General features: G+C 36.5%; 1 protein-coding gene across 1 annotated transcript in view; it reads right to left on the bottom strand.

The window, feature by feature from the left end:
• Nucleotides 1-14000, bottom strand: part of HCN1 (hyperpolarization activated cyclic nucleotide gated potassium channel 1) — a 197515-nt gene that overhangs the window by 22487 nt on the left and 161028 nt on the right. Inside the window, exon 5 of the mRNA XM_059833840.1 lies at nucleotides 13661-13807. Within this exon, the coding sequence (XP_059689823.1) occupies nucleotides 13661-13807 (147 nt within the window). The remainder of the gene's footprint in view (nucleotides 1-13660; nucleotides 13808-14000) is intronic.

Consider the following 14000-nt stretch of genomic DNA (forward strand, 5'->3'; position numbering starts at 1 on the left):
CCAACCTATGTTGCTACGCATACAAAACCACCCTGCTGTGGTAATTTCAGCTGTTATATTCTAGTAATGTATTCATTTTGTTGATTAGTTTTCTGTGAAAGTTTATGCTAAAGTACAAACTTTCCTTATTTAAGATGTTAGAAGGTGGAAAATTACTGAGGGAGAAAGAAATGTGTCATTTTTAAGTGCTTTGTTTCACTTTAAAGTGTTATTTTATTTAAAGATGAGATCATTCAGAGCAAATAAAATACATTTCCTCGAGTCCTAATCACAGGCAGTGCTATGATTTCAGATTCTTGTGCATTACTTTAAATATCATCTTGGGTAGAAAGAAACAGTACAGATTATGAACGTGTTTTATGTAACTCAGAAAGTACTAGGAGAAATATCTTTGTGTTTTAAAAGAAAGGCAACAAAAGAACAAACTGCCAAAGTAAAAGTCGACATTTTGTGCAGAGAAAAATATTTCACTCATATTTTCTTTGAATTCTCAAGAGAACGTGCTTTATCTACACTCTGTGTATATGGTTTAGCTGACACAGTAACAACAACCAGGAAAACAGTTATTTAGAAATCAGTGGTGAGTTATTTTAAAGCTCTCCAAGAGCTCTGGATCAGAAATACTGTTATCTTGTTAATTGCTAGGTTAACACTTACTTCTTATTATGAATTAAAAACCCATGGGTTCAAAGCCTCTCTATATAAAATTATTAAGTGGCTTAAATTAAATCTTACTGATTATACTGGATAAATCCCAGTTAGCTGAGCTTGAAGTATCCACACTGAAATTATGTTTAGAGTTTTTAAGTACATTTCTGTTTGCATCTAATTTGATTTGTAACTATTCAATGAAGGCCTACTCTATATTATGATATGGGAGAAACAGCAAACTCCTAACTTTATCCTACACACAAAATCTGAACATTGCTACATTATGTATAATCCACACCTTAAAGTGGCAAAAAAGAGCATTTGTAAACAATGAGAAGATTTATTTAGACTTCTTAGACAAATGTGTGACAGAACCCTAAATGCCTGTGTGTGTATGTGCTAGAGTATTTACAATGTCAGCTATAGATGTACAAATCTATATATAACAGAAGGATATAAAAAGAAAGATAAGGAGGATGCACAATCCCTTTCTAATTCTGAATCAGCCTTCGTCACTGCTTTGCTATGTGAACTGGGACAAACTAATTATGAGACCATTTGAATTTGCCTTCTAAACGGAACTACTGAAAAGGGTGCTGGAGTGGGATCAGGTGCAAGGGTTCAGTGATGTTATGAGGAGCAGCTTGTAACACGAGTGTAAGGAGCTCATGACCCACATTCAAGCTGCTGCACCAGAGTGCAAGCATGCAGAAATAGAAAAATACTGAAAGCACTGATTCTAGAGCCCAGTTTTACAGTGAAACATGAGGACGATGCTCAGTTGTAAGGGTGAGACATGGAGAGCCGGCTCCAGAAGACGTATCATTGGATGGTAAAAATGAAGATCAAGTTGCTGGGAATAACTTAGTAGAGTGACAGCCAGACAGCCCTGAAGATAGAATTTCCTTGAGAGTGCCACTTTGGCTAATACTGGTAGCTGCAGGGGAAAGAGATGCATAAATGGCACAGGAGGTGTAAAGAGTGGAAGAAATTCTGAGGAGAGCAAGTAGGCATGGTGACAGCAAGAACAGCCTTGATAGCAGATCATGTGGAGGAAAAAGAAGGCAAACTGGCAGGAGTAGACTAGTCAATGTGGATTAGCAATAAGAGCTAGAGTAAAAGTAATGCATCAAACTCTTTAAATATCAAGTAGGCAGACACGCTTAATAATGGCATGGTATCCGAATAACAAAGAGAGAGTCACATTACAAATAGGAGCCAAACCGTGGTCAAGACTTGACAGATCAAGGATGCATAAGACATCCTCAGCATTTGTATGTCCTGAAAATTTTTATTCTAGGGAGCAGGGAGAGGAAGCATCTATGTAAATAATAAACAAGAAACCAGGGGAGATACCTGTAGCTTTCTGTCATCTACATTTAGTAATTATGCTATGCTTGCTCTCTGCATGCAATCACTAAGGTCTTAAATATTTGTGCTTGTGCTTTCTCTCCAAGACTAGAAATGCAGTAAAAGCAAGGGGGCCTGATGGCAGCAGGGCACTTGGGAGCTGCCATTAGCATCTGTGCATGAGACCCAGCAGCCACAGGATGCAGGTGTGTAGGCAGTGCCACATTCTTTATCTCAGTTAAATATTCTTTTTCAAAACAATTTCAGTTCTTCTGCTTGCCCAAAGATTTATATTTATTTAACCATTAGTAGCATTTAACTATAGTTACATTACTCATTTCATGAACTAAATATAGGCTGAGGATTATTTCCATAAGAAATATGTTCCTATAATTTATTCAGAAAGATTTTTAAACTTTCTTAAGACTATATCTTAATCTCTACTTTTATTAATAAATTTACCTATTTTGATTTTATATCATAGGAGAGCCCTTAAAACCCTTATCATTATAGCTCATTTTAAGGTAATATATTATAAACGTAGACTAGTGGCATAGGAAATATGTGTTGAGATATACTGTAACAGTGAGAAACACATAGATCATATTGGAGTACATGATGCAATGTATGCACTTACGCATGTACTATGCAAAGATGTCAACAGAGTATATAGTATTCTTTTCACACATACAACTTCGACACGTGTTTGCATGTACGTGCCTGAAAGTCTGTGTATGCATGTGTGTATATATATGCGCATATATATGCTCTCCCACACATATATGTATATGTGTACATGAACATATCTATATGTATACAAATGTACATATTTGTACATTTAATGCTAAAAAATCGAAGTTCAATTAATGTGTTCCATTAGAACTGTATTTCAATTTAGTTTTAGTTAAATATTTAGAGGTTAATATAACTCACATAAGAGTGTGTGCTTGTATAAATGAAGTTATAATCTACAAGCAAAAAGGTGAGAAGAAAGAAGATTCTGCTCCCAGTACCAATTATGTTCTTTGGAAATAAAATGTCCTGATGTTCTATATTCTGCAAGGACACATGATCTGTATCTATTTTCAGCGAACATCTTCTCACATGGTGGCCTAAAAATAGGCCAGCCATGAACTTTAAATAATGGCTTGGGAAGGGTATTAACCTCTTTCTCACATTCTAAGTTTGTCCCATTGCTGTAAGTATCAATATTATAAAGAACGTATCTGGTGTTAGAGAATGACAAAGCAAGCTACATACACCTCCATTTCTGCTTCTCTACAGATGTCATTGCCACTTAATTCCTTTCAAGGTCTGTTATATATTCAGCTGTCCACACATAATATTGACAGCACTTATCTTCTTCTCCATAGTGAATCTATTTGTGCCAGATGTTAAAAAGCATGAACAATTTCATTTCCAGCCCCTACTGATGGGAGACTTTCTACATTTGGTGAAATGTGGATGATAATGAAAACTCATACTTTCATAAATACACAAGTGTTTATACAATGTGTGGCAATGAGTGGTACAATGATAAGCTAGATTTTTGTTTCGGGGACTGTGGATGTCTGTACTAGCCACTGTATTTCCGAAATAATCTGTTACATCTACCATAGCGTAATGCTCTCATCAGGTATATTTCTCAAATGATTCTCAGTAGTTTTACCCTTTTTTTACTTTTTTAATAGACACAGTCCCACCTTTGCTTCCTGATTTTCAATTTAGGTCCAGAAAAAACTCCTCACTATGAAATAAACTTATTTTTAATACATGCAAGTGACATTAATGAGATCACAGAAATAAGGAACAGTTTTCAGTTGCATGGTTAACTAATGACTGCAATCCAGGCTAAAATGGAAACTGTTAATTACAAAGAACATGGCTTTTCTTTAAAATATATATAACCGTACAGATATTTATTTTATTTACAAAATAGTTTAGCCTTCTAGCAAGGCACCATCCATTGCTTCAAATGTAATATAGTGATCAGAGCACACAAACATGCAATGATGAGCTCATAAAACTTGCAAATGTATGTGCTTTAGGGCACCTTTTTAGTATTCTCTTAGCCAACCACAGATTTTTTGCTTTTCGCAAATGAAGGAAAAGAAAAATGGATTTATTCAGAAGAAAATTTACAAACATAGACTCCACAGTACAAGCTGGGAGATTAAAATCCTCTTAGGGGAACTCCTTGCCAGTCAGTGCTCTACTCCTGCGGAGGCTGGCTGAGGTTCTAGTGCTACCACTGAGCAGGACTGTGTGAAGGTATCATGAAAGAGATGGAGAAAACAGACAAAAACCATTGCCTTGAACTCAGCCCAGGAGTTATCAGGAAGTCTGTACCACTACTCACAGTGTCAGACTCTGCATTTTGCACCAGCTTTAACTCCACTCATCTCTAACAGTATCACAGTAGTTCAGTCCCAAGGGGAGGAAGACTCTTGTTAATCACTAAAAATATCAGACACTAAGTTCCTTCAGTGTTAGACACTTATCTTTAAATTAAACAAGTGTAATTCAACACCTTGTGCATCCATATCTATGCTATGTTTCATTATCTGTCCATTTATAAGTAATTTCAAAACTTTTTTCAAAATTCCCATTTCCATTTAATCTCTTATATAAAGACTCTTCATCAAAAGAGATTACACTTTCAAAAGATTATTTGGAAACTGAGAAGGAGACCCCTGATTTTTGAGGTACTAAGATATTAGAAAAAAAACAGTATTTCACCTTTGGCTTACCTGCAAGACAATTTTTGGAGAAAAGATTGTAAGTATTTGCTTATTGTGTTTGCTAGATAACAGCAACAGTCCAAAACTACAGATTCAACAGAGCTTTGTGCAGGTTTCAAAATAATGTCCAATTTTTTGTCCAAGTGGCCCTAAGAAAAAAGCACTATAATGATCTAGCATTGCTATGATTTTCAGAGTTTAATTTGGTTATCTCCCACAGCTTTAACAAGATTTACCTTCTTAAACCACCATTGTACCAACTGGAAACTAAGTTCATAAATGCGCATTCAGAACAGATTTTGTGCTTTGTTGTTTTTTGTTCTCCTTGTCTTTGTCTTTGAGATCACATGCTTTTAAAAGGCAACTCCAAATTTATGCATGGGAAATTCTGTGTACCGTTCTGTATGCTGTTACTACCATAATCATAATGTGCAACTGAGTGCATAAAAATAGGCACATGTATTTGCTTCCGCATCAGACAGTTCATGGCATATTTATCTCCTCTTGCTAGTGGTGAGTCACAACTCTAATCTTTATTTGTGGTGACTTTCATGGACACTGGCATGTTTAAAGGGTGCCCACTCAACACAGAAAATTTTGTATTACATGAAAACCACAGCACTTTTACTGTTGCTAAACAAATACACTTGAAAATACTTTAGCCTGCTTCTCGATCCAGAATTTAAATTCCACAGTGGAAACTGAAGGAAAAGTTGTTCCCTCTCACCTTCTCCAAAGATGAGATTTACAGGAAAGGGACATGGACACGTCCATACCGTGCAACCTTGTCTGGTCTGCACCACATTTTCTACTGGGATCAGGGCTGCATCCTGCCCTCTGCTCTTCCCCTTCCCCTTCCTATGCTCCCCCTATGTAAGTGCCATGACTTTTTACTGCAGAAGCCCACGAGGGAAAATGGAGAACCCTGGCAGGTACCAGATTGCTTTACTGTAGCCAGATCTTGCATCTCCTAACCTTGAATTAAAACAGACCATGTAGTTTCCAACCCTGCATCAAGAATTTTCATTTATTTATTTTTCATTTATCTTCAATTATTCTCTAAAGGATTCAAAGGAATATGTGTTAACTTCTGCTGTTTTAATGTAATGGACTCATAGTCACAATTCAGGGATTAGGGTAAAAGATCATTTGTTTTTAGCTAAATAAACCAAAACTTTCCAAATCCTTCTTGAGAGGACACTGGCCAAGTAAAGCAAGCACAGTGTTAAAAGAATGTATTTACGTAAGGACAACTAACTCAGAATTTATCTGAAGTACTTTGTTATTATTTTTAACCTCCTAAAAATCAGCAATGCCATCTATAATTGCAATAGCATATTCAGACCTAATAGGAATGAACATGCTGTGGTAAGCATTGTCTAAAAGGAGGTAACCTTTCCTGCCTTTCAGCAGAAACAGCACAAAGGAAAAAAAAGTGCTTGACTCTTTCCATTTGCTGCCCCTAACACTACCTGGCTATGAGCTAGCTGAACAGTTCCTCAGGCCGTTAAAAACAGATATGACAGATACTTGGAAGCATGATTTCAGACTGAGTAAGGCAATGGTGCAAAATTCTCCTCTGCAGGACAGCACTCCTGTTGCATTAGCTGCTGTTCTCTCAGTGCACTGGACCTGGTGCCCACAAAAACCTTTCTGATTCTGCTTTTCAGATGCCTGAACAGCAGTTGAGACAGGAACAGGCACAGACTGGATTTACTCTTTTGTAACGGCATTTGACATCTCTCTCAACATTTAAACAGCCTGCTCCTTTTCTCAAACAACTTACCTTTCTATGAAAGACAACTACTGCATTATGATTTGATTTGGATTAGTGTATTTGAAGAGCTCATGAAAGAACTGTCAAGTCTGAAATATTTAGTAAACAATTATGAGAAAGGAATCTCACAGGTGCAGTAACAAGGCTGTTCAAAATCATAACTACTGAGAACTGCTGGTGTATTATTATCTGCATTATTGGAAGCAGTCAGATCTTGGACTTGCCAAAGCACGTCTCAGCTCAGGATGGATTTGCTAACAAAGCATGTCAAACACAGAAAAGGCTGTGATCAAAGTTTCTTGAATATGTGCAACAGTAATGAAAGTGGTTGACATTTCAAAAGTAGTGTCTCAACTGCAGCATGTACCCTCGTGTATGTGCATACATCGAGGAGCAAACACACTCCCCATAGTTCAGGAAATCAAACTACATTGTCTTACGTCCCTGGAAAACAGATCTGAGTGTGCACACAGTCTGTTAACGTGTCACACCCGCTGGGGCAAAGCATCTTAAAACACAATAATCCAATCACCTGGTGATTGTCTGCTCATTTCCAAAATTAAAATGGCCCACTTGTTACTATTTTTAATTTTTAAAACTTAATTACAGTCCTTTCTAAGAGGTTTTCAGGGCGTTGCTTAAGCCTTGTATATTTAGACAGATCTTTGAAAAATACCAATACCTTTTTTTTTCAGCATTTGACAAATAAATAATGCTGTGGTATATAAGCATTTATTCTGCAAGACTGACATGCTGCATAATTCATTCATGACTTCAGTACTCCAGAGTATGAAATAAAGTTACATTTTATCTGAGTTTATGTGAAAAAAAACTTTAATGCACTAGGTAAAGAGGTATTCACTCTCTCCATAGAGCTATTTAAAGAGATAGTTAAATGAGTTCCAGTATGACTACATGTATAATTCTGATGCATTTTCCCTAGTTCCCCTATTTAAGCTTCATACCAAGATTCACTGCATGTAAAAATGCACAAAAGTACAGTGGATTATAAGGAAAGAATTACCTCTCTGCCTTTTATGAGCTAAATTTATGGACATAAGTTCTTAAGGAAGCAAAATATTTGAAATCTCCAATAATTTAATATTGACTCTGAAACGTTATCATTTTTTAATAAACTGATTTGATTTTCTACCATTATTTTAATGTTTGATGGCCTGTATCCAAAAATCATAATGACTACACTATTAAAAAAGGATTGATGCATACTATCGTCTAATCACACCACATTTGGCCTCATACTATTAACTCTGGAGATGTTTCATCCTTTCTGCATGGGATTATAGTATAGTCCAAATAAGAATATAATGTTTTGTGATTTCTAAAGAGAAATATTAAATAGATGGGAAGATAATACAAAAGGAAGTAAGTTTTAATGGGGAAAAGGAGGAGGTTAACAACTGGGAAAAAAATAGTGAAGTGACTAAATTGATAATTTTAAAATTGATTTTGGAAGGACCATATATTTTCTCTAAAAATATACTCCATTTGTCTACATGTACCAAACTGATGTGGTTTTAGTCCTGTTTTCACTTAGATACCATTACTATTCTCAATTATAAATCCAGTAATGGAAGCTTTGCATTATTTTATTGTGGGAGTGCCTCCCTTCTTACAAGAATCATCTCAAAATGCCACCCTTGATGCAAAACTAAGCACTGTGCAGATTCTTTTTCAGAATCTTACAGCTGACTCATTAGGCTGTAATAGGTACCATAATGTACTTACATTCACTATCCCTATGGGAACAACAAAGGCCAAGAACTTCACACAGTTCAGCTCAATTTCAGAAACAGCACCATGTAAAAATGAAGCAGCTTGTTAAAAAGAAACTAAAAGCAGCTTCTTATGGGCTGGTTGGAAATTACGGATGGAGAGCAATGTTAAGTGATACACCTAGACAAATACATAAAATAATGTATCCATTACCTCTTAGGAATTAGCTCTTACAGCTAAAATTAAAAAAAAAGTGAACTCAGTGGTTGGCAGTGCTTAAAAAAGCAAATTAATGTTAGGAATTATTAGGAAAGGAATTATTAGTATTATTATAGCATCAATATGCTGTCTGCAGATCTGGTGCTCTCATCTCTAAAAGGCTATATTAGAGCCAGGAAAAAATTTTGAGAATGGCAAGAAGCATGATCATGGGGATGAGCTGGCTTCCATGCAAGAAAGAATTAAGTAGATTAGGTCTCTTTACCTTCAAAAAACTACAGTTTAAAGGTGTTATCATAGAAGTCTATAAAATCATAACCAGCATGCAAAGGGTGGGTAGGAATTGACTGTACTATCACTTTTGCTACAAGAAATAATGGCCATCAAAACCAAAAAAATAGGAGCCAGTTCAATCCCCAAACAAGGAGGTGGTTTCTTACGCAGCCAGGTACAGGTCTGCACTCCTTGCCAAAGGATGGTATGGTTGCAGAGAGAGCATGTGGATTCAAGAGGAGTGTAAATAAGTAACTGGAAGAGATATGTATTAAGGATTACCCACTAGACAAATCACATTGGTCTCAGAGAATCCCTTGAACTGAAAACACTGGGAGTCTAGGAAAGTCATTAAAGGAAATACCATACTTGCCTTGTTCTCATTCTTCTATGGACAACCACCTACAGCCACTGCTGGTGAGGCTGGCTGGTGGCTTGGACAAACACCAGAGCTAAGCCACTTTGACATTTCTTACACTATATTCTTAGATGAAACTGCTTATGTATATGTCTTTAAACTTTAGTAATTCAGGTATTCTTTTGGAATAGATTTCCCTTAGCTGTGGGGGTTTTTTTGTTTTTTTTTTCTTGTTGTCTGTACCATCTCCATTTCATGTCACGACAGTTATAAACAGCACTTTTGGGACTAGGGCCTTCTGATGCCAAATGGTGTTCAAGCATGTAGGTGGCAAGAACTCCAAGCTAAAAAATGCAAACTTTAGAAAACTTTGTAAGTACTGCTGTCTGCTAAAGAACCAGAGATGATATTTATATAAGGCAAACATGTTAATTGCAACTAATTGCTAATTACTACCTCAAGAAATGAGGGAGGGAGATAGTTAATTGCAAATGCTATTAAGGCAGTATTTACTTCCCATGTTAACTGCCATTTGAAGATATAGCCTTTTTTCTAAGCTAATCAGCTAGGTTTTTTTTTACAGTGAGAGTGTATGCAGAGAAAGCCTGATGATTAGCTCAGGCTTGTTGCACAACTTCTGTGGGGCTACAGATAGGTTTGATGAATCCAACCCTGTGTGGCCTGGAAGAAGTAATTTAAAGACTTCCATCTCTACTGAAATTGTAACTGCTAGGAGTCTCCTGACTATCTGATTCTCAAGAATGCTGGACAGTTATTACCAGATAAGGCTAACAGTGAAAAAAGGGATATGCTTTTCAGTAAGAGTGAAGATTCTGAATTTAATGAAAAGAAACCTTTAATTCTTTACTTTCTTCAGAGGACACCTTCCCTTATGAGCAGGTAGTAGCACAACACATATAGCAATGCATGGTTAATTCAGTTTGAGTGTGTAGAGCTGAGGATATCCAATTAATTACATTACCATGGGACTAATATACCCAAATTGTGCAACTAACTTAACTGCAGAAGAAGATAAAGTTTTTAAGTCCCATTTTCTAATAAGTGTCTACCTTAGTTGGAGGGGATCTTTTTACTAATACAAGTTTATCCTTCAGTGATACAGGTCAACTACCAGTTGCTTTACTCAGCTATGAAGCACCTAGAGAGTGCCTTGCAAAATTTAAAAAAATTCAGGATTCTTTTTTTCCTTTGTTACGAAGCTCTGGTTAATTCCCCACAATAAACATGACTCTATTCCTGTTACCCAAAAAAGTTAGCCATTCACACATGTACATCAAAGCTTTTCTTAGCTTTTCATTATTTTAATCATCCAATCTACTATGAATGTTCCATATATAATTTTCAGAAGCCCAGTAAAATAAACATCCATCCTTTTTTCCCAAAAAAGTCTTACAATTACTATAAGCATATACAGCTTTATTAGTAGTATTTATCATGTAAGAATGAATTTTAAACCAGATATTTACTGCTAATTCTAGGTCCTTTAGCTATTTTTAATGGTTGAATGATCATATTTATCTCATGCATAATTACTTTTCTGCTAAAAAAGAGTGAGCCAAAATTTTAAAATATGGACCAAAAAAAGGTCATCACTCCTAAAGAGAGCCTAGCTGTGGAAAATTTCAGCCCATACAGTAAACTTGAATGGCTGAGAACAAGGAGAACTGAAAATGCTGCAACATTTTTATAACATTTTATTATATTCATGCTATAATTATGCACTAGTTTGTGAGGTTTCTTTTGTTCTGCTTACTGTAAGTGAGGAAATAATGGTTTTGAATGTCTTCATCAGAAGCTACTTTCATCAAGCTAAGTATACCCTGTGGAGACTCTGAATGTTTAATTCTTACCCTATGCTAAACTCAAAGTATAATAAAATTCAGGGTTCATTAATAAGTTAAGAAATGCAGTAAATATTTATTCTTGAATTATGAACTAGGGTATCTGTGCTATCACCTGGACGTTATAGCCTTGTGCTATTTTTGGCACGTAAGATGGTATATCCCATTCAATATATGAATAATTGTGTTCTGCCTTTAAAAGGCTCTAACTTATTATCCATTAGTAACATCAAAAAGCCATGACCCGCACTACCAAGCTGCACATACTGAAGTGGTAACTAAAACAGAATTTGAAGCTGCTAAACTAAGCAAACACCCAAATGGTGTTTTCAGGGCACAGTGCGTGAGCTGCTGCCAGAATTTGGACAGATTTGTTGGGAAACCTGTTCTGCCATTGCCACTGTCCAGTTCTACTTTTTCTTTTGGTTTTTTGGATCTTTTTCTGGAACAACTACTATGTTGTCATCAGGGCAATGTGCAACCTGACTGTAGCTGAGTAAATACATTGTTCTTAGATAATACAGAGAACAAAGAAGACATGCTAAGTACAGCACGATCACAGCAAAACTAGAAGCCACTCCTTCTGTGAAATTCTATTCTTACTCCATGTTTTTAGTGGCTCATTAATTTTTGAAATTTTCCATGCTTGATGTCTCCCCAGAAGTGCTTTTTGTTTTTTATGCTTGACCAAATTTGCCTTGCTGCTCTCAAGCAGTAAGAAAAAAGAAAGGGAAGGGGACAGAACTAGGGGAGGGGGGGAGGCAGGGAGGAAGCAAGGAGGGAGGGAAGAAAGGAGGAAAAGACAGGTAATTAGAGTGCCATAAGTGTAAATTATTGTTAGTAAAATAAGATTTTGCAATGGAAGGGTATTAGACTTCATTTATGGGGAGATGCTCTCCTTAAAAGTGGAAATAGATTAAACTGTTTCTGATGTCAGTGACTGATGTGTCTGTACATGCTTCTGCTTTTTTCACAAAACAAAAGCTTCATACTAGCCAAGATTCACATTTTGACTGTCACTGTACTCTAGGGATAATTCCCACACTTTTCCTGTCCTACATGATAGATTTTATAGTACATTCTCCTCTTGACATTTCAAAAGCTATCAAGGCGAGCACAGGGTAAACTGGCAAAGGCAGTGCAGAAGCCAGAGGCCTCCACCCACCCTCCAAAACACAAATTTATAACATAATATAAAAAAAGGACTCAGGCTACATCAGTGTTAGGGAATTAAATGGTCCCAGGCACTGGAATTCAGTCATCTGTATTGTTAAATTGTTAGAACAATCATGGTTTGGCCTGATTCTGACTTGAACCATCTAGCAATGACCCAGCAATTCTGGGCACAGTTCACCATTCCCAGTTGGCAGTTTGTAAGGAGGGAGGCCACTATTGGACTTTCATAACACAGACGTGGCAAAACTGTGCCAGCTGCCCTCAGAGCCCATGAACGGGCAAGGCATTGTTTCTTATAACTATTTTAAATATCAAACTTGATTGATTTTGGTAATAGATTGTATAACATGTTTCCCTTCACAACAAAGAGCAGGATTCAATGGTACAGACAATCCATCACAGCCCTACGCTCTTCTTATGCCACAAAACTTGTTAAAAAAAACCCAAACTTTCATATATCTTTTCAAAACTACGGATGTCATCCTGTGCTCTATTGGGTGTTCTATAAACATTTTTTTTTAATATATATATAAAAATAGACACACAGACATATATTCAACACCACTCCTCCCATGGCAGAGGATACTGGAAGGCATCACTTGGTGTCACTGAAATTTACACAGGTTTCATCACGTATCAGACTGCTCCTCCTTTATTCTCCTCTTTTCTTGTTCCTTTTCTCTTTTCCCTGTTTATGCTTTTTTCTCTCTGCATTTTTCAATTTCATTCTTCTCCTCTGGTTTTTTTTCCGCCTTTCAGTAGAGGATATCAGCCAACTGATAACACAATCATCATTGAGCAGGTCAGGCGTAAGCACCACCCAACAGAAGACAGTCAGATTTATATTCCCATTAAGCGGCTACCTCTGTTACAGCAAGATGAATGCTGTCTTCCTCCCACACAAGCACCTTGCCAAAGAAAATTCCAACTGCTTCCACACACAGCACAACACAGCATAACACAATATTTTAAAAACACCAAAACTGGAATACAGGCTAGAGTTTAAGCAAAAGAGATTTTTTAATGGCTTATATATCATATTTCAGCTTCCTCATCTCAACTAAAGGTCATCTTAACCAAGGATGCTACTTCACAGAATGAAACAAAGCAGCTCTCCCTTCACTGCTGGCTTTCAGTGGTTTCATCTACACAGATGCATGGTTAGCAAGCAGGGAGAGCAGAAAAAACCTTTCACCCAGGATCATTCTAGTCCAGCCCCTCTCTATTTTAAAGAATGGCAGAAAACCATGAGTTTCTCTCAACAATTAAAGACAGGGTTTTACTCTTTGACATCCTTGTGTGGCAGTGACTTTGACAAACTGGTTCAGAATGGAGTGTAAATCTGCTTATTTCTTTGTGTCGATCTAATATAAAATTCATTCTCCTGGTCACTTATTGACTAGGTCAAATAAGATTACATGTTACAGAATAGAATCAGAAGGAGCATTTCAACACAGAAAGAGCAAAGACATGAAAGTTTTCTGTATCGTGAAGAACTAGTCAAATACTTTAATCTTACCTCCCTGAGGGGATCATTGAGCTCATTCAAAATGTTTTCTTCATCAAAGATCTTGCCTTGGTACCGGTGCTCATAGTAATCATGGATCTTCTGGCGCATTTCAGCAGGTAACTTGTGGAATGACATGTACTGTTCCACTTGTTTGTACTGTCAGGACAATAAAAGGAAGAATCAGAAAAAAACATCACTTTTTTACTACCTAAGGGCACCTACAAAATGAAAATTCATTCATGCATCCACTTAAGCTTCACATATTTTATAAAAATAACATTTTATTTGCATGTCAGAGAACACTCACAAAAATATTAGCTAATTTGGTATTACTCACATGACAGCAGAA

This window comes from Gavia stellata, chromosome Z, assembly GCF_030936135.1.
Source record: "Gavia stellata isolate bGavSte3 chromosome Z, bGavSte3.hap2, whole genome shotgun sequence".
In the NCBI taxonomy this organism is placed as follows: Eukaryota; Metazoa; Chordata; class Aves; order Gaviiformes; family Gaviidae; genus Gavia; species Gavia stellata.